General features: G+C 52.1%; 1 protein-coding gene across 1 annotated transcript in view; it reads left to right on the forward strand.

The window, feature by feature from the left end:
* The first annotated feature begins 1,186 nt into the window (after window positions 1-1,186).
* The window catches only part of Nkain1 (Sodium/potassium transporting ATPase interacting 1), a 45,137-nt gene continuing 24,988 nt past the window's right edge, over window positions 1,187-21,335 (forward strand). The window contains exon 1 of the mRNA NM_001427136.1: window positions 1,187-1,552. Coding sequence (NP_001414065.1) covers window positions 1,499-1,552 — 54 coding nt within the window. The 5' untranslated portion in view covers window positions 1,187-1,498. The remainder of the gene's footprint in view (window positions 1,553-21,335) is intronic.

Raw genomic sequence — 21,335 nt, forward strand, 5'->3', positions numbered from 1 at the left:
GCTGAGCAGAACACCGTAAGGAGAGAGACAGCATGTGTCCAGTGCTTGGGTCGTTGAGGGCTGACTAATCGTCCATAGGAGTCTGAGCACACTGTCAGCATAGAAGAGGAACTGGCCCAGGCTCGCCGGGAAGCGCCAGGGGATCCCACAGGGGAACCAGTCTACCCAGGCTGGATCTCCATGGTCTGGCTTTTCTTTTGTGGGAAACAGGACTCTGGAGACTTTGATAAAAGCTGGGGCCCAGTCTCCACAGAAAGTTATGCTCTGCTTATTGTGTTAGGGACTTCCTGGACAGACTCCGGGAAATCTAGCTAGTCATGGAAAATGGTTAGACACGGCTGCCATTCCCCACCAGTGGCTGAGAAGATTCTCTACTGCTATCTCAGTTGCTACGCTGCGGTGTGCGTGTCTGCGTGTGCGTGTGTGCATAGTGCGGGGGAGGTGTTCTGAGCATGTGCGATGGTTGACTCTGGAAATAACCTAGGAGGCCTTTTGTTTTGTCATTGTTGACAGTACTAGGGATCAAATCCAGGGTTTTTATGCATCCTTGTCTTGCGTGTTTTAAAACTCGTTTATCGCCCTGGGTTCGGTCCCCAGCTCCGAAAAAAAGAAAAAAAAAAAAAAACAAACTCGTTTATCTGGGATTTGGGAGGCTGAAGCAGGAGGATCTCCGCGAAGCCAACCTGGAGGTCAGGTTTGTCCCGTCCCTGACGTTCATGAAGATTCATGAGAACGTAAGAGTGTTTCAATCGCACTCTGGCTTCCAGAAACCCAAGATATATCAGGAGAAGGAAAGAAAGAAGAAAATGTGGCCAGGAAACCAGGAGGGCTGGCGAGCTGGGCTGAGAGCCCAAATGAAAATAAAGGGCAAAGTTAGAACTCTAGGACTCTCCAGGCAGGGTGGTTCCAACTCCCTCAGCTGGTCAAGCTAAGGGCTAACGCTCGGTTTACAGGACTGCCTCTACAAGGGACTTTTATCCTACTTTGTTCCTGAGGCTCCCGGTGGGGTGGTCCAGAGAGGTAATGTGATCTGCCTAAGGTGACACAGCTCGAGAACAGCAGTCTGGACGCGACCCAGAGCTGCCAGCGCGCAGGACCCGCACTCTTCCACTTCGCTCCACGCCCCTCCCCTCCCCCGCCCCCTCGCTCTTCCGCCCCTCCCTCGCCTCCCTCCGGGGTGGCGGCCGAGCCACGTGGTGGGCCGGGAAGCGGCGGCTGCCGAGCGCCCGGGCGGCTGCCCCAGCTGGGCAGTGCTGCACCGCGCCGCGCTCGGTGCCTGCGGGGGCCGCTGCGCGCTGGCCGGCGCCGCGGGCGGGAGGTGTGCCGACGGCCGGCCGCAGACAAAGGAGGCGCGGCGGAGCCCGCGCGGACCGGGCGCACCATGCACTCGGGGTGCGGGCGGCCGGCCGCGGCTCTGGGGACCCGGCCCTAGTCGCCGGCCCCGCCGCCCCGGGGCGCCATCGGGACGACGCGGCCCCGCGCGGCGCGAGGAGGAGCCATGGGCAAGTGCAGCGGGCGCTGCACGCTGGTCGCCTTCTGTTGCCTGCAGCTGGTGAGTCGCGCGGAGCGGGGTGGGGCAGCGGCGGTGCGTGGGCGCCACCCGGGGTGCGGGGTGGCCGGGCGGAGCCTGCCCCGCGCGGGCTGGCTTGTCCCTTTGTGTGCGCTCCTCGCCTCAGCCCCGCGCTCGCGCGCACGGTCCAACGCTCCCGGGCTGCACGCGTCCGTTCGCACTGTGTGCGTGAGCTCCCGCTGGGGGCTGAGCCCCGGGACTGTGGCTCCCTTGGGGCTGGGGGTGTGTCCGAGGTTGGTCTGTGCACTCAGCGAGGTCCCTGCCCGCATATTCCCCTCCAGATCTCTGGTTCCATGAGTACCTCATCCCTCTGGGCTCCGCCCCTGCGAGCGAGCGTCTCACATAAAGTCTCTTTCTGCCCCTGTGTATGTCTCTGGAATGTTTTTAGATCTCTGACCATTTCTGCTTCACGTTTGGGTGGTGGGACCTGAGACTCTTGAGAACCATCAGCCGTCCTTTGTGCTGCTTTCTTGCCTCCCAGAACCCTCCTGACCGGGTGGCCTGGGATGGAGAGCTACCTCCTTGAATAGAGTAACTAGGAATTGATGTATCTTGGGTCAGCTTGGGGCAGGCACCGGACCCACTCTGTAGCTTTAGTCTGGCTGCCGAGTCCTCCAGCGTCCCATGAGCCATCTGTTCTAGCAGCAGTGGGGTGGGGTCAGGTAAAGAGTTCTCTGGTCCCATTGGATGAGGACACTTGAGTGTCCTGGGAAGAATCAGAGCACCTGGGGGCTCTGTGCTGGCCCCAGTTTGAAGAAAATGAGGTCTTTGACTGGAGGGCAGCAGAGTGAATCCAGAGGCTAAGAGTAACTGGGGTCCTGGCCTATGTATTGGGAGGAGGGTGATAGAGGAAAGACAGGGAGGTCTCCTGGAACTGTGGTCCAACATGGCTTTGCTTCTCTAAACAGCATGAAGTCTGAGGAGGAGCCTGGGGCACTTGGGCCTCACTCCTGTGGATCCCATGATCTGGATCTGCCTTCCGGCCTGCACTTGCCAACTGCTCCTCTCCACAGGGGCAGAGGGTGGTGGGGAAGCTTTGAGTGGAGCAGGTGGCCTCTGTCTTCCCACCCTTCCTTGAGCCACCAGCCCCACGCCTGCTAGCCACAGCATTGTCCTCTTGGGCCACACCAGAACCTCCTCTCCCCCCGCCCCCATATTGGTATCCTGATGATTTCCCCCTCACAAGGCCACCTGGTCTGTCAGGCGTCATTCTCAAGGACGGTAGAGGGGCTTAACCACCAGGTAGGATGAAAACACCAGAAGGGCAGAGGTAACTCATTTTGTTCCTGCTAAATCTCCAGCAGCTGGACAGTGCTTGACACCTCATTAATATCTGTAATCTAAACAAGAACCCGTTATTTGGCAGATCTGGGCTCATCGTAGAAATAGTCTCCTTTATCTATTTTCAGGACCGTAAAATGCCAAGAAATCTTTAAACTTTTTAGAGAATTCCTCTTCTTTATTCTTTTTTAACGTATTATTATTTTTTTTTAAATCTTGGTGCATCTGTGTCTGCATGTGTAAGTGCAGGTGCCCAAGGCATCCTGAAGAAGCCATCCTGCCCGCTGGAGGTGGGGGTTACTTACAGGTGCTGTGGGCTGAGACTCAAACTCAGGACCTCTGCGAGCGAGAGCAGAGCCTTCTTAACTGCTGAGCCGTCTCTCCAGCCCCCAGGATGTCTCCCTGTTTTTTGTTTGCTTGTTGTGTTTATTCTTCTCGCTTGTTTGAGACTCGTTCTAATTTCGGTCCAGGCTGGCTTTGAACCTTCAGCCATCTTCCTGCCTCAGCCCCCTGGGTGCTGGCTGGAATTACAGGAGGTCTAGCTTAACTTTGAAACTACATGTTTTTGTTTGTTTGTTTGTTTTATTTTGTTTCAAGACAAGGTCTCTCACTGTGTAGCCCTGGCTATCCTGAAGTTCATTCTGTAGACCAGGCTGGCTTCCAACTCACAGAGCTTTACCTGCCTTTGCCTCCCAAATGCTGGAATTAAAGGTGTGCACCTCTACACCCAGCTTAAACTTCATTTTTTTTTTTTTGAACTTATGAAACGAAGAGAGTATGTTATGAAGTGAATGAGTACTCAGAGAATGGAGAATGGTGAGTTTTCTTCTCTCTGTGCCTGTAAGCAGTTTGTCCCTGGCTCACTCTCGAGTGCTGTTACTAATTCACTGGGTGCCAGCTACTCTTGGGAGTGCTTTTCCCTGAGTTAACTCATTTAACCTTCATTGTGACCCAGTGATGTAACTTGCTCAAAGGGATCCAGGAACTGAGAATCAGGCATGGGACCAGCCAGCCTCCTCTGTTGCCTTAGCTACAGCCTAAGTTGCTCTGGCCTTGGTACACTGGGGCCCGTAGGGAGATGCTCACCCACCTTGGGAAGCAGAAGTGGTACAGGGGGCTCTCCCAGCCTCTAAGCATTCCCAGCCAAGCGATGGCAGCTCTTCCACCAGCACAGAGCTAGCTTAGGCAGAACCTGGGTGGGATTCCACTTCTCCCACTCTTTGCCTGGGTGGCTTGGGCAGCTTGTGCAGGCTACATGAGACAATTTAGGAAGTGCAGGGGGCGGGGGCGGGGACTTGAAAATTGGTCTCTTGGCTCTGTTGCTCTGTCTGAGCTGATGGCAGAGAGGGTCCTTCCAGCTGTCACTAGTCCCCCAGAGCCCCCTGCAGCCTGGCAGCTTCCAGAATGCGCTCTCAGGATGGTGAATGTGCCAGCCTAAGGGGAGAAGGAGGCTCAGCTTCCTTACCCAAAGGGCTGAGGTATTAAGGAGGCAGTTAGATATTTTTCAGCTGAAAGCGTTAAGAGAAAGGATCGTTTTCGTTTTCTGATGGAGTTTAGGCATTGTGACGAAGCAAGCCAGTTGCAAGCCCTTCCGTACTGGGGTAGACTTGTTTGGGGCAGAGGGTAGAACATGGGGGATGAAGCATTGGAGGGAGTTGATCAGGACTGTGCCACTGATGTGCACAAGTACGGGGGAGTAATTGAGGTTCTGGGGTTTGAGCAAAGCCACCTGGGTTCCAGACTTCTCTGTCACCTAGTCACTTCCTGGCTGTGTGATCATGCATAAGTGTCTGTCTGTCTGTCAGTCTCTCTCTCTTTCCTGCTTGGTGTTGTTTTTTAATTGGTTTATTTAGTGTATGTGTGCAGACGCCACCGCATGCACGTGGAAGTTAAAGGATAACTTAGGGGAGTCGGTTCTTTCCTTCCACAGATCAAACTCAAGTTGTCAAGCTTAACAGCAAACACCCTTAGCCTTCGAGCCATCCTGATGGCCTGTCCTTGGGGTTTTTTGGGTTTTGTTTTTGTTTACTTTGTCTCAGCGTTCCTCTGTGTAGCCCTGGCCATCCTGGACCAGGCTGGCCTCCAACTCAAGAGATCCCCCTGCCTCTGCCTCCAGAGTGCTGGTATTCCAGGCCTGTGCCACCACCACCACTCTGTCATGAACAGTTCCTCTGTGTACGTGTGTGTGTGTGTGTGTGTGTGTGTGTGTGTGTGTGTGCATAAGAGTGCACATGTGTATGTACTATAAAGGCCAGTTGGTGATCTCAGTGCACCCCTAGCCCCGTCCACATTTTCTATCTCATGGTGTCTCTCATTGACCCTAGATCTCACTGTATTGCTAACCCAGCAGGCCAGCAAGCCCCAGAGATGGCCCCGTCCCTGCCTCACACACACAGCTTCCCCTAGATTTTTCTTTTTTTTCTTTTTTAAAGAATTGTTTATTTTATGTATAGGAATACACTGTCGCTGTCTTCAGACACACCAGAACAGGGTATCAGATCCCATTACAAATGGTTGTAGTTGTTGGGAATTGAACTCAGAACCTCTGGAAGAGCAGTCAGTGCTCTTAACTGCTGAGCTCTCTCTCCAGCCCCAGATTTTTTTTATGTGGGTATTGAGGGTTCAAATCCTGTCCTTTCACATTTGTGGCAAGCAGTCATTGTATTAGCTGAGCTGTCTCCTGACCTCCAAGTTCCTGATTCTTGGGGTTACTTATAGGGGCTGCCACACTGGAACTATGCCTCAAGCATCGCAGGGGTCATGTGTGCCTTTTGCAGGAAGTGGCAGGTACTGGGACCATGAGCTGAGGGGCAGGAGGATTGGGTTCTAGCCCAGCTCTGACCTTGACTTTGGCGTGTCTGTGCATCACCCCTCCACTGTGTCTCCTGCTCTGTTTAGTTTTTGTGTTTTCCCCATCTGTGAGGTGTGAAGAACTTGAAGCTTGGCTCCTGGGCTCCCAGCTCTGCCTGACTGGGGGACCTGAGAGGACATCTGAGCAGGTGTGAAGGTTTTGTTCTCAGAACCTCCCAGGACCTTTGGCTTCCTGGGTTCTAATCACTGTAGCTCGATGACCTTATTAATACGGCTCACTCCCAGATTCTCGCTCATTTGCATATTTCTTCTCCCTACTCTCCTCCTTCCCAGGCTCCCATGGCCACTCGGTTCTTCCGGTAAGGGAATGGGATGACCGGGGACGTTTGCCCGGGAGACTCAGTCATCGGTTTCTTCATCATCATCATTACGGTTGCGGTTTCAGGAGGCCTGTGCTAACCACTTCGTATGCATTACCTCATTTAAGCAAATGAGCTTACATATGTAAAGTGCTTGGCAGAGTGCCTGGTACATGTTAAACGATCAATAAACGCTAGCCATTTCCCTGCCTCTACCCTTCGCATTATCGTAATTCCGAGCCGTGGGATGGATGGCTTCATTATCCCCTTTTCCAGATAAGGAAATTGAGGTGCCCACGGGTGAGGAGGTTTGCCTGGGGTCACCAAGCTAGTGACAGAACTTGAAGGCCAGCCCTCTTCTACCTCTTGGGAAAAGCTCACTATGTCTACAGTCCCAGTTCTAGTTCCTCGTCTTGAATGAGGTGTTCCGTGGTCTCCAGCATAGCGCCCCACGGTGTGCTAACAACAGCTTCCTACTGCGGTGGTTCTTGTCCCAACCCTGTGTGACCTTGGACTGATTTGCTGTCCATGGGCCCCAGCCTCTAAGTCTCCTTCCCACCTCACAGAGTGGTAGAAAGGCTTTTGATTCCAGATGCCAGACACACAGTAGGTACTCAGAAAAATATTGGCAGCGTTAGCTCTTTTTTTTTTTTTTTTTTTTTTCGGAGCTGGGGACCGAACCCAGGGCCTTGCGCTTCCTAGGTAAGCGCTCTACTACTGAGCTAAATCCCCAGCCCCAGAAAAATATTGGAACCATCCTTCCCTCTCCCCCTTCCGGAAAGCCATTCACTTTCCAGAAGGTGCTGGGTGGGTGAGGGGAAATAACTCGACTTCCAGCTGAGCCGAGAGTAATGGTGTGAAACACGGTCCAGCTGATGGATGTCGTCATTAGCGGTAGTGATGGTGAGGATGGGGGGAGGCGGCTCTGAGGGCCTGGGCTCCACCACAGCAGCAGCTGTGAGCTCTTGGCTCCTTCTAAGGAGCCGACTCTTTGCCTGAGGCTTGAGGTCCTTGAGCTGGCTTCCGAGTTGGGGGTGTGAAATTGTCCGGGTCACTTCTGTTCTTTAGTCCCTCGTGGATGGAATGGAAGTTTTGGGAGATGGAGATGGGAGATGTACTCCCTTGAGCAGATGGACAAACTGAGGCCCTCCCTTCGAGGGGTAGGAATGGCAGGAGTCGAGAACCAGGCAAGTGTTGCTGCCACCCTCTCACCTATAAAGTAGTTAGGACAGCACTCTACAGCGTGGCAGTCTGGGGATGTGGTGACGGGATGTGGTGACAGTATCCTGTGCGAACCCGGCTGGGACCTGGCGGGAAAGCGCACTGTGCACTCTGATGCTATTTAGCGGGTCACTTGGCTCCATCTCTGCCCAGATCCAAGGTTTTAGTACTCAAGGTCATTCCCATAAATGATCCATGTTTATCCAAGTTTGTCACGGTCCTCGACAGCTCTCTTTTCCTTATTTTCGGGGGGGGGGGGAAGGGTTGAGACAGGGTTTCTCTGTGGAGCCCTGGCTGTCCTGGAACAAGCGCTATAGAGACCAAGCTGGCCTCGAGCTCAGAGTGCTGGGATTAAAGCCACCGCTGGCCGCTCACGTTCCTCCCTTTTACCTTTTAAAAGATTTATTTTTAATTCTGTGTATGTGTGAGTGCAGGTGCCCTCAGAGGTCAGAGGGGTCAGATCTGCCTACGGCTGGAGCTCAAGGATGTTGGGAGCCACCTCGTGTAGATGCTGGGAATCTAATTCAGATCCTCTGGGAGAATAGCAAGTGTTCTTAACCACTGAATCATCTCTCCAGCCCTCTTCCTCCTCTTCCTCCTCCTCCTCCTCTTCCTCCTCTTCCTCCTCTTCCTCTTTTTCCTCTTCCTCCTCCTCCTCCTCTTCCCCTTCTTTCTCCTCTCCCTCCTCCTCCTCCTCCTCCTCCTCCTCTTCCCCTTCTTTCTCCTCTCCCTCCTCCTCCTCCTCTTCCCCTTCTTTCTCCTCTCCCTCCTCCTCCTCCTCTTCCCCTTCTTTCTCCTCCCCTTCCTCCTCCTCCTCCTCCTCTTCCCCTTCTTTCTCCTCTCCCTCCTCTTCCTCTTCTTCCTCCTCCTCCTCCCCCGTCCTTTCTCCTCCTCCTCCTTCTCCTCTTCTTCCTCCCCTCCTCCTCTTCCCCTTCTTTCTCCTCTCCCTCCTCTTCCTCCTCCTTCTCTTCCCCTTCTTTCTCCTCTCCCTCCTCCTCCTCTTCCTCCTCCTCCTCCCCTTCCCTTTCTTTCTCCTCTCCCTCCTCCTCCTCTTCTTCCTCCTCTTCCCCTTCTTTCTCCTCTCCCTCCTCCTCCTCCCCCTCCTCTTCCTCCCCTCCTCCTCCTCCCCTCCTCCTACCCCCTCCTCTTCCACCTCCTCCTCTTCCCCTTCTTCCCTTCCTCTTCTTCTCCCTCCCCCTCCCCCACCTCCTCTTTCTGTGGTTTTTTGTTTGTTTGTTTGTTTGTTTTAATTTCGTTTAGTTTGGTTTTTTTGGTTTTTCAAGACAGGATTTCTTTATGTAGCTTTGGCTGTCTTGGAACTCACAAGCTGGCCTCAAACTCACAGAGATCCTCCTGCCTCTGCCTTCCGAGTGCTGGGATGGTGTTTGCTGGTTTTAAGACAGGATCTCATGCATCCCAGGCGGACCTTAAGCTCTGATCCTCTTCTTTCCCTGTCCCAAACGTTGGTGTTATAGGCATGCACCATGCCCAAGTTGATTTCCTTACGTGGAATCTGTGGGACTTGCTGGGGGAATAATTCTATGTGGTGTCTGCCCTGAGTCTGAGTCTGGCATTGTGTTAGATGCCTGTCCCTTGGCGTTATCTGGTGTATTCATGACTACGCCAGTAGATACATGATAGGTCACGACTATAAACTAGCACTCAAGAGGCTGGGACAGGAGGATTGTTGAGAGTTTTAAGCCAGTCTGCTCCATATCATAAATTTCAGGCCAGCATGGGCTATGGAGTAAGATCCTGCCTTAAAACAAACAAACACGGGGGCTGGAGAGATAGCTCAACGGCTAAGAGACTGACTGCTCTTCCAGAGGTCCTGAATTCAATCCCCAGCAACCACATGGTGGCTCACAACCATCTGCAATGGATGTTCTCTTCTGAAGTGTCTGAAGAGAACTACAGTGTACTAACATATAAATAAAATAAATAGGGGTTGGGGATCTAGCTCAGTGGTAGAGTGTTTGCCTAGCAAGCGCAAGGCTCTGGGTTCGGTCCCCAGCTCCGAAAAAAAAGACAAAGGAAAATAAATAAATAAATACATACATACATACATACATACATACATACATACATACATACATAAATAAATAAATAAATAAAAACCAAACAAACAAACACACGCACGTGCGCCAGGTGCGCCACCTGCCTTTAATCTCAGCACTGGGAGGCAGAAGCAAGAGGCTGAGTCTGAAGCTACAGAGTGAGTTCCCAGACAGACAGAGCTACATAACAAGACCCTGCCTCAGAAAGCACCAAGCAAAACTCGACTTGATGGTACATATCTCTAATCTTAGCATTCTAGGAGACAGAGGCAGGAGGATCTCTGTGAGTCTGTAGCATAGCCAGCCTGGTCTACGAAGTGAGTCTTGTGGCTCCATAGCAAGACCCTATTTCAAAAGGAAAACAAGACAACTATAGAAGAGGCCAATAGGATTCCTCAGCTGGTAAAAGATCCCCAGTAACCACATAGGGGTGTCGAGAGAGAAATTAATTCCACAAAGTTGTCTTGACTGTCATTTGTCCCCCATGGCACATATGCCTCTCCCATCACGTACATACACACACACACAAATATTATTTTATTCTGTGTGTATCGGTGTTTTACCTACCTGTATGTATGTCTGTGAACCATGTGTGTGCTTGGTAACCACAGAAGCCAGAGGATGGCTTCAGATTCCTGGAACTGGAGTTATAGATAGTTATGAGCCACCATGTGGGCCCTAGGAGTTGAACCCACATCCTCCGGAAATGCAGCCAGTGCTCTTAACCGCTAAGCCATTTCTCCATCTCCTACAATAATAGTATTTCTCACCAGGGGCCAGTGACATGGATCGGCTGGTAAAGGCATGTGCTACCAAGCCCGCTGTCCTGTGCACATGAAGCCTTGGGTTCGGGCCCAGCACCATATAAACTGAATGTGATATGCTTTGCACACTTCAGGAAGTTAAGGTAGAAGAATCAGAAGCCAAGGTTATCCTTGACTGCCTCTGAGGCTAGCCTCGGAAGAGGAGGAGGAAGAAGAAGAGGAGGAGGGGAGGAAGAAGAGGAGGAGGAGGAGGAAGAGGAGGAGGAGGAGGAAGTGAGGGGGAAGTGGAAGTTCCAAGCCATGGAGTATCAATGAGTGCCTTGTGCCTGACTTCCCCCGGCCCTGACCTAGAGAGCAACGGGGCAGTATTCAGAGACTGATACAGCGAGCCTCAGTACACACCTGCTCTCTGGGGACACTCACTTCTTCCAGCAGGGTGGGAGATTGAACACAGACAGAGGCTGTGGAATGAGCTGTTGGCCATGGGTGTAAGTTTCCGTCTCCTGGTCCTGCATCTCAAAGCTTGTGGATGTAAGGGGACAGCTATGGATTCGGGGAACACAGGCTTGAGATCAGTCTGGGCTCTGAGTTCCAGTCCTGTCTTTTTGTAACCAAGGGCAAGACTATCTCTGAGCTTCCACCTGTACTGTTCTAAACTGAGGTAATCATGACGTGGCCTCTGTGCCCTAAGGAAACCCCTTTGAGTGCAGAGAATCAGAGGCAAAAAGGCTCTGCTAGTCTGAGGTGCCGTGGGGCAGAAAAAGCCTGTGCCCGTTCTTGACGGTGGAGGAGCAGGATGGAGGAATGGCTCTATTTGATCAAGTGGACTTGCCGAGGCGCTGCCTCATAGGACTGCAGGACGAGTAGGACCTGAAGTGTGAGTGCATCCTCAGCTGGGACCTGGAGTCCCGGTCTGTGAGATTGGAAATTGGAAGAGGGTATTGGACTTCATAAGTGTTTTGAGATTCAATGGAAGCCCAGCTGGAGTGGACAACTGTGGGTTCAAGGGCAGCCTGGGCTACCTAGACCCTACCTCAACCTCATCCTATGCTCTTCCCAAAAGAAGCCATTGGCCGTCTGGGTAGGGGCTGGTAGCCAGTTGGTGAATAACTTGTCTACAGTGGTGATTGAGAATTTGTGTGCAGAATGGGTAACTTCCTGGATATATATGTGTGTGTGTGTGTGTGTGTGTGTGTGTGTGTGTGTGTGTGTGTACACACGCACACATACTATTGTTTTTCCAAGACAAGATTTATCTATGTATTCCTGGCTATCCTGGAACTCACTCTGTAGACCAGGCTAGTCTCAAACTCAGAGATCCACCTGCCTCTGCCTCCCAAATGCTGGGATTAAAGATGTACGCCACCATCACCTGGCCTGATATATATTTTATATATATTGGATATTGGATATGTAAAAAAAAAATCTAAAGATGACTCGGATTTCTGGAACCACCAGATGTTGGGTCTCGAGAGGACAGTACCAAGTAGCATAAAATCCCGTAAGAAATAGTGAGAAGTACATTCTTAGGTCCCTGAAGCCGTTTCTTCCTGACCCCTCTCTAACTCGGGGCCTGGTGGAGCTCTGGACTGTGGAATCAGAAGTGTGGACTTTTTCCCTTCTGCCTGAGAAGAGGGAACCCGGAGGTTCTCGGAGTCAGGTTAGCTCCTAAGTCTTCTTTGCTTTGGGGGGGGGGGGGGGGACATGTTCTGCAGCCCCAGCCTGAACCAGAGATGTGGGTTTTCAATTACACAATTAAATGCACAATTAGGCATAATTACCAGTGCTCCGAGCCCGAGACTGCTCATAACAGGCGTGTAATCTACTGCAGCCTCTGTTTATACTACGCCTCGCGCTCCCTAATGATGCTGAGATGCCTTCACACCGCACTGTTGCCATGGAGATGAGCCTGCCGCCACCATGCAAAGCTGACAAATGGTACTGTAGTCCCGGACCCCTGGATGGTTTCCACAGCCTCTGCAGCCACCTTGGAAGTGCAAGGGCTAGCTAGGTGGGTCAGGAGGGTAGGTCAACTCTTCCTGTCCTCTAACAGTCCTCCCTGTACAATCGAGCATTGGATCCATCAGGAGATCTCCAGTGGCCCTGAGCCACTAGGGAACTTCAGATCCCCTCCAGTCCTCCAGCCATGAGCAGGATGATCCAATCCTGTGGAAATCGGCTCTGGCATCTCTGAGTCATTGAGAGGCCAAGGTCTGGACAATCCTGATGTCGTGGGCTTTCAGATTATCTGGCTCTTTGAACTTAGACAACCCCCTACCCTTTCCCTGGGGCTCTGTTCCCCCATATATGAAATGAATCACAGGGTCTCTCCGTAGAAGTTTACCAGGCATTTAGGACACACCGTGAGCTGTAAGTACACTAACTGCTCTAGCCCATGGATCTATGGTGCCATGCACGGTGGACGCTGGCATCCGAAGACTACTGCAGCCACACCGGGCAGCAGCAGGGCTGGGATCCAAGGCCAAGGCCTCGGGCTTCACCAGGGCCATGTCAGGTCATCACTGCAGCTTTGTTTTCCCAGATCAGAATTCTATGAATGGACAGAAGCACAGAGCCGCATCTGCCTGTGCCCAAAGCGGGGATTCCACATGGTGGTTTCTTCTTTTTTAAAAAAGATTTATTTATTTTATGTATGTGAGTACACTGTCACTTTCTTTAGATACACCACCAGAGGAGGGCATCAGATCCCATTACAGATGGTTGTGAGCCACCATGTGGTTGCTAGGACTTGAACTCAGGACCTCTGGAAGAGCAGTCAGTGCTCTTAACCACTGAGCCATCTCTCCAGCCCCACATCATGGTTTCTTAAAAAAACCACCACCAACAAACCACGTGGGTATGAGCCTTTTACCTGTGTGCACCACTTGCATGCGGCGTCTGCAGAAGCCACAAAGAGGAGTCGGATCCTCTGGAACTGGAGTTACAGATGGTTGTAAACCACTATGTGGGTGCTGGGAACGGACTCGAGTCCTCTGGAAGAGTAGCTCTTGCTCTTGACATCTGAGCCATCCCCCCAGCCCCTTATACTGTGGCTCTTAGCAGAAGTAAGAATAGGTTTGAAAGATTTCCTTCCATTACCGTGTGCCGAGGATCCCCTGGCCCAGCTGCTGCGAAGGTGAGACACCCAGCACTGTTCGGTGATCATGGAAAAGAAAGTGGATGTAGTTATCCTCCCAGCCTGCCCTCCCTAGGTCACTAGAAGCAGAGCCTCTTTGTCTTTGTTGAGACGGAGTCTCCTGTAGCCTAGGTAGCCGAGGGTGACTTTGAACTCCTGATCGGCCGCCTCCTGCTCCCGCCTCCCAAGTGCTGGGCTTACAGGTGTGTGCCACCACACCTGGCTTTTCCTTTGGGTTTTGCGTTCGAAGCATTATGATATATTTATTGTTATTGCATGTGCGTGTGTGACATGTGTACATGTGTGCCACAGTGCACGTGGGTGGAGGTCAGAGGACAACTTTATGGACAACTGATTCTCTCCTTCCACCTTTGTGTGGCTTCAAACTCAGGTCACCAGACTTTTCCTGCAAGCACCTCTTCCTGCTATGCCATTCACTGGTCCAGGAACGTGTGTGTGTGTGTGTGGGGGGGGGTGGGGGTGGTTCGGTCCCCAGCTCCGAAAAAAAGAAAAAAAAAAAGCTAGCTCTCCAGCCTCCTCCCCACTCATAATATTATCTGTGAGCACCTACTAGGTGCTAGCTCCTAGGAACACAGAAGGGTTAGACAAAGTAGGTCACTTAATTCACGGTGTCGTATTGATCAGAGCCTTGAATCGGTGTAACTTGGATAGGGTATCGTTCGTTTATTCTGTTCTGGGTTTGGTTTTGTTTGTTTGTTTTCTTTTGTGCTGATCACTGAGGTAGACCCTGGCTCTACCTGAGAGCCACTCTCCCAGCCCTGCCCCTTAGTGACCTGGTCAGTAAAGCAGACAGCTGTTTGTTGCTTGCACGGTGCTGGTGGTGTTGGCGGTGTTGGCAATCCTATCTGGCGCTGGATGCTGGGTACTAGAGTGAGGCTTTCCTGCCCTTCTCTCAAACCTTCTCCACACATCCAGTCATTCCCACTCAATAGATGGAGCAGCTTGTGGCCCAGAGGCTTAAGCACTCTGTTCAGGGCCTCATAGCCCCTGAGGGGCAGAGCAGACATCCAGTGACCATGTCTCTCACTCCACCAAGGCGCCATTTCTCAGGAACATCCTGTCAGCTTCCCCAGAGAACACAGCGTTTGGTTGGAGGGTCAGTTGCCCACCTGGCAAAGATCAGGACTGTTCTAAATTTATAAGTTCCTAATAGGAACATGAAAAACTGATCTGTCTCCCTCCCTCCCTCCCTCCTTCCCTCCCTCCCTCCCTCCCTCCCTCCTTCCCTCCCTCCCTCCCTCCCTCCCTCCCTCTCTCCCTCCCTCCCTCCCTTCCTTCCTTCCTTCCTTTCCTTATTTATTTTGGAGTGGCCACAAACTCCATCCCGGTGCTAAGCAGGAAAACCAAAGCCTAGAGATGATTTGTGGTCTGCCCAAGACTGCCTTCTAAGTTAGGGGTAGCACTGCAACTGGAACCCAGAGTAACACTAGGACACTTGTCTGAGCCGTCTTTATAAGCCCTTCCAGTTTGCTATAAGATGAGAAGGATCTGTTGTTTGAGATGTAATGTTCTGTAGCCCAACCTCAAACTCGCTGTGGGTGACGATGACCTTGAACTCTCGATCCTCCAGCCTCAGCCTCCAGAGTGCTGGGATCGCTGGTACAGCCACCATCAGTCTATTACAGGGAAAGAGGAGTCTGTCACAGGGAAAGAGGAGTCTGTTGTCAGTGGTCTATGTGCGTGTTTGTACACACGCCAAGCTGCCCAGGACTGCAGACTGAAGCATTCGTGGGGCAGACTCTGGCACGGAGAGATTTGTGGATCAATAAACATCCTTTTTTGCTTCCTCCTTCTTCATTTATTCATGAACTCTGAACTCCCAGGCTCCCAAGAAACTGCCTGGAAGAAAGCAATTAGGACGGAATTAGAGCCACTCCTATGGCCAGCAGGGGTGGGGCAGCCCTGGGAGTTCCCTGCAGCCCGTGCAGTGCAGGCTCAGCTTCAGCTCACCCAAAGAGAGGAAACACCCTCGGCAGGGACGAGGACTGCTCTCAGAGGAACTAAAGCACTCAAGTGCTGCTCTGGGCTCGGGAGGAGGGCTCTCTGCATTGCCGTGCATCTCTGATGAGGCATCTCCCTACCGGTCTGTGTGCTGAGCTCCTGGGCTCACCCTATCAGGGATCCCCAGCCATACATTGCAAGGAAATGTAAAAGCCCCTTAGCGCCTACTTTCCAGCAAGCCCGCTTAGCACGCCATAGCGGATGAGGACTGCCAGGATGGCAGGACATTATGAATCGCCTGGAGGGAGCCATCTACCAGCCAAGGCTCCATTCACTGCCAAATGATTAATATTAATAATAAGCCGTGTGTGATGGTGTAAGCCTATAATCCCAGATCTCTGGGGACCAGGGCATGAGGATGGAGAGGTTGAGGCAGGTCTAAGCCATATAGAAAGACCTCGTCTCAAAACCCAACAGAGGTAGAGCTTAGGAGGTGGGAGCAAGAAGACCACTAGGCAAATGCCAGCCTCAGCTACGGAGAAAGTGTGAGGCCATCCTGGGCTTCATAAGACCCCGTCTCTAAAGCAAACAGTTATAATTATAAATTGGCCAATACTTACTGAGCTTTTTGTTGTTCTTATTGTTTTGTTTTGAGATAATGTCTGGTGCTAGAGAGATGGCTCAGCGGTTGAGAGCACTGACTGCTCTTCCAGAGGTCCTGAGTTCAATTCCCAGCACCTACATGGTGGCTCACAACCATATATAATGAGACCCAATGCCCTCTTCTGCTGTGTCTGAAGGCAGCTACAGTGTACTCAAATAAATAAATAAATAAATAAATAAATAAATCTTTGAAAAAAAGATTGTGTCTCACTGCTTAGTGATGGCTGGCCTAGAACTTGATATATAGACATGGTGGCTTCAAATTCCCAGGGATCTGCCTGTCTCTGCCTCCCTAGTGCTGGAACTAAAGACATCGAATACCATGCCCAGCTTCTGAGACATTTCTGAGTTGAAACATTTCAGCTTCTAGGACATTTCATCTGCTTGTCACCTACACGGTGGCCCATTGGCGAGGAGAAGCCACCAGGATTCCATGCACCTACTCTGTGAGGAACAGAAAGACAAAGACAGAGCTGGCTGGCAGGACTGGCTCCATTTTCTCACTTTTCTGGAACCTTGGGTGATAGCACCATTGTGTAGACATTGACTCCGATAGACAGATGGGGAAACTGAGGCTCAGGACATGACAAAAACTGACGGAGGTTGGACCCCGAGCTTCCTTGCTGAGGGCCTTGGACTCTGTTTAGTGTGCCCTTCCTTGGGACTGGCACATCCCTGTTCCACTTTCAATGCCTGGTGCCCCACCTCTGGCTTGAGTCACCATCCCCAGGCTGGCCGCTACCCTGACCCCAGCACTCTTGGCAAAGGAAGGCCAAGGCCTAGAGGATGAGAGTCCCTGGCCTCTTGAGGGGTGGTCACCATGGCTACCAAGGTTGTAGCCATGGAGATAGCCCCCCTAGCCCATGGTCGGAGACCAAGAGGTTATTGCTTCCTGATGGGGAGAGAAAGGAGCCACCTGGGACCTAGATGGACAGCTCAGGTAATGAGCTGGATGGACTCGGGCTGGTAGTTAGTGGATTTCCTTTTGCAAATGGAAGGCTATGTTGGGACACTTGGAGACAAGTAGCCTTTCTTCTCTCCTTTCCCTTACCTACCTTAGGGGAAATTGCCATGACAACCAGCTTCCCATCATTGACCTCTCTGCGAGACCCTGCCCCTTTTCTCTGAGTGACAGGTAGTCACCCTGGCAACAGGCCTTATGCCCAGCAGGGGCTGTGACTTGCCTTGGCCCCTCCCTTTCAAGTAGAGAGCTGCAGGACAATCTCCAGATGGCTAGCCTGGGCTACATAGAGTTCCAGGCCAGCCAGGGCTACATAGTGAGATCTTGTCTCAAACAAAAGATTTCTAGATCCTATCCCCTAGAGTTCCTGGTTTAGTAGGTCTGGAGTGGGACCCTTCCTTCTGCACTTCTAACAATTTCCCAGGAGGCAGTGCTGAGGCTCAGGTCCAGATACTAATCAGAATCAGGAGTCTGGACTGTGGTCCACCCGGGCTGTCCCGCTGAGCCGCCTTCTCCATTTACTTAGTCTGAACATGCTGGGGTGTGTTTGTGTGTCTAAGCTAATGTGTGCTCTCTGTGGCTCTGCTTGTGGAGGCCAGAGGACAACTTTAGCCAGTTGCTTCTCCAAGCATGTGGGTTTCGGGGATCCAACTCAGGCTGTCAGTCATTCTGTCCCGACAGCACGTGTCTCTATCTCACACCAAGCCATCTCCCTGGCCCTGGACTCCAGTCTGCACCTCCCACCATATCCCTGTCCCCACGTTCAGCTGTGCTCATCTGACCACAAGGTCATCTTGCCTTCGCCATCCCTCGATGTCCCCTCCTCATCTGCTAGGCCAGCCAATCCGTCTTTTTCTCCTCGACTCCCTGTTCCTACCTCCTCCCCAGGTTTAAATGGGATCCTTTCCCAGAGCCTTGGCACCAAGCATAGCCCGCTGAGTGCCTTTGATGATGATGGGGTCTGTGAGTGAAGGGCTTCATGGATCGTTTGGCTGGTGACTGACACACTGGCTGGTCACACTCTGTGCCAGGTGCCGGGGCTCAGAGGTGCCAATGATAATGTGGAGATACCCTGAGTGCTGGACCAGGAGAGAGAGGGATGCGGGACAGGGAATGTAGCTCAGGCAGGAAGGTGCTTGCAGCATAGCATCAGTGGTAATCTTAGCTCTCAAGTGGGGGAGACAAGAGGTTCAGAAGCTCGGGGTCATCCTCAGCTGCAACCCAGTGAGTTCAGACCCAGCCTGGGCTTTGTGAGACTGCATCACAAAACAAAACAAAGGGCAGGCAAGATGGCTTAGTGGGTAAGGATACTTGCCGAGAAATTCTTGTGTGCCCCCCCCACCCTGTAGTTAGGTTCCTGGAACCCAAGTACAGGTGTAAAGAGAGAGTCGATTTTACAAAGCTGTCCCCTGACTTCCACATGTGTGCCGTGTCACACGCAGGTGCCCTTGTACAATTTTGAAGGAGGAAACATGGAAATGGGAAGGGCTTCTTAGATGCTTGGGATGGTCCTCGTAGGACCAAGAAGTCTGTATGGAAGGAGGGCATAGACCCTCTCAGGCCATTGTATTCGCTCCTTGGACCAACCATGGAGCACACTAGACCATACAGGAGTTCTCTGGGCTGTACCTGTTCTGGGGTGGAGCTGAGACTTGAACTTGGTATTCCTGATGCCAAGCCCCAAGCTCTTCAAACCCTGCACTGCCCCCATGTAACCTGAGACTCTCCCCTGAAAGTGTCTCTGTGCTCTTGGCAGACATCACAGTCCTTACAGGGGACCTGGGCATTAGAGGAGACCTCCTCTGGCCATGCCCCTTGCTGTTCGACTAGGGCCTACTCACTCAACAGCAGAGCCAGCTCAGTAGAGGCAAGCCAGCTGCTAGGGGGTGGGGCAAGTCACCATTGCTGACAGTCGCCCTGTGTATGAGGCTCTTTCCAGAAGTGGCAAGGCTGCCTGAGACTGTTCTTCCCCAATATCCAGAGATGCTCCTTCCCCTGGGGCAGGACTCTACAGCTAGAGAAGTGGAGACTGGGCCTGGCTTTCACACAGTCTGTTGTCTTAATTCGTTACTTTTATTTCGGTTGTTTTATTAGAAAAGGGTCTTGCTATGTAACCCAGGCTGGGCAGGAACTTAGAATGAGGCTGGTCTCACACCTGCAGCGATCGTCCAGCCTATGCCTTCAGAGTCCCAGGATCACCGGCATGGTCCATTCCACCCCGCAGTTTGTAACCTAAACGTTCAGATACAAATAAATGTGTGGGCCTCTGTTGCTAGTCTTCCCCGAGACGTCAGGGAAGGGCTGGACTTGGGGGTACAGTGCAGGCATAGGCTCTCCCAGGGGCTTGATCAACCTCAGGCACTGCCAGCTGCTCAGCCTGTCACTGCCTGTCTGCTGGCCAATGGCCCTATAAGCCTCTGAGTGGACTGCTGTCCCCGAGCTGCCACAAGCTGTCATCCCCAAGACAGGCCACCAGGGACAGGCATCCTCTGCTGAAGTGAGGAGCTGTCTGAGGCTGTGCTTGTGGGAGCCTGGGTTCATCCAACAGGAAGTGGGCATAGCAGGGATGGAGAGGCATGGTCTATGAAGGCTCACTAAGGTCCAGTGCTGGATGAGGGACCCACATGTGCCCCTTCCCCTGCCCAGCTTCTGCTCTCCCCATCCTCCATGAGTGGCAGTCTTTGTTCAGCCTGTCTGAGCTAGTTCCTTGTCCATCAAGTGGAGGGGCTGATTAGCCACACCTGACATCTAGGTTTTTTTTTTTTTTTTTTTGGAGCTGGGGACCGAACCCAGGGCCTTGCGCTTCCTAGGTAAGCGCTCTACCACTGAGCTAAATCCCCAGCCCCCTGGGTTTTTTTTTTTGTTTTGTTTTGTTTTGTTTTTTTGAGCTGGGGATCGAACCCAGGGCCTTGCGCTTGCTGGGCAAGTGCTCTACCACTGAGCTAAATCCCCAACCCCCGACACCTAGGTTTTTGTCTCTTTGATTCAGTGGTTTTTGACTTTTATATTTATTTGTTTGCTTGCTTGCTCGTTTCGTATTGTTTTCAGTTAGGTTCCTGGTGCTGTAGTAAAACGCCATGACCGAAAACACCTCGGGGAGGAAAGGGTTTATTTGGCTTATACTTCATCACCAAAGGAAGTCAGGACAGGAACTCAAGAAAGGCAGGAACCTGAAGGCAGGAACTGATGTAGAAGTCACAGAGGAGTGCTGCTTACTGGCTTCCTTATAGAACCCAGCTCCACCAGCCCAGGGTTACACTGCCCTGAGTGGTCTAAGCCCTTCACCAGCAATCACTAATCAAGAAAATACTCCACAGTTTGCCTACAGCCAGATCTTTCCTCTTTAACTTTTTATTATTTGTGACTTTCACATCTTGCACCCCAATCTCACTCATCTCCCCGTCCCTTCATATTCACCCTCTGCCCTCAGAATGCCCCCCAAAAAAACGACAGGAAAAAAATCTCATTATGAAGCTGAAGTGTGTCACAGTGTGTCCCACAGAATACCATTTTATCCACGCTTTTTTACTTGCAAATCTTATTGCAATGACTCCTTGGTCTGGAGAGCCTGTGGCTTTGGGTTTGTAAGACAGGCCCTTGCACATGCTCCGACAGATGGATAGATGTTGGGTGGACCAGCTCAGAGCCCTGGATCTGGGTCTAGGTGTCAGCTGAGGTCAGCCCACCAGCTCTCCTGCACCCACACCACCAGGGGGAGCTCTCCAGCACTGCCCTGGTTAGCTCACCCAGTGCTGCAGCTGGCAAGGGACAGGGGCAGCTCTCTCACTCTCATACCCTCAGGGCTGGCTCACCCACACCCACACCACCCGGGGTCAACTCTACTGTGTTGCCCAAGCAAGGTAGAGGGCCACTCCCCTCACCACTGTAGGTGGCCAGGGGCAGACCCAGCTCTCCCTCACCTCAGGGGCCAGCCCTCCCATCTGCTGCCTGACTACCGCAGGTTGGGGTGGGGCATCTCTCCCACACCACAGCACAGCAGAGGAGAGAAGGCCATCTCACCAGCACCCTTGCCACCAGGGCCAGCTCCACTGTGCTACCTGGGCGAGGTGCAACTACATAGCCAGGTGTTGTGGAGACATTTTCTCTGTTGAGTTTCCCTCCTCCTCTCATATGACTATAGTGTCAAGTTCTCTGTGTGTGTGTGTGTGTGTGTGTGTGTGTGTGTGTGTGTGTAAGAGAAAAGGAATGTGTCATACATGTCATGGTGCGTATGTGGAAGGAAGGTCAGAGACAAACTTGTACACATTGATTCCTCCTCCGTGAAGGTCCTGGGAATTGAACTCGGATCATCAACCTTGGCAGCAGACACTGCCATTTCTGAGCCATTTCTCGGGATGGAATTCTGTAGCCCAGGCTGACCTCTTGCCTCAGCCTCCTACGTGTTGGGTTATAGATGTGAGTTACCACGTCCAGCTGGCATTTAACTAAGGCTTTGCAAACAGTGCCTAGAGTAATCTTGGCCTTAATACACCATCACCACCAGGCTCTCTGAGGTATGTCTGTGAAACCTGTAGTCATGACTGCTGGAT

Source organism: Rattus norvegicus, chromosome 5 (assembly GCF_021556685.1).
Source record: "Rattus norvegicus strain SHRSP/BbbUtx chromosome 5, alternate assembly SHRSP_T2T, whole genome shotgun sequence".
Taxonomy (NCBI): Eukaryota; Metazoa; Chordata; class Mammalia; order Rodentia; family Muridae; genus Rattus; species Rattus norvegicus.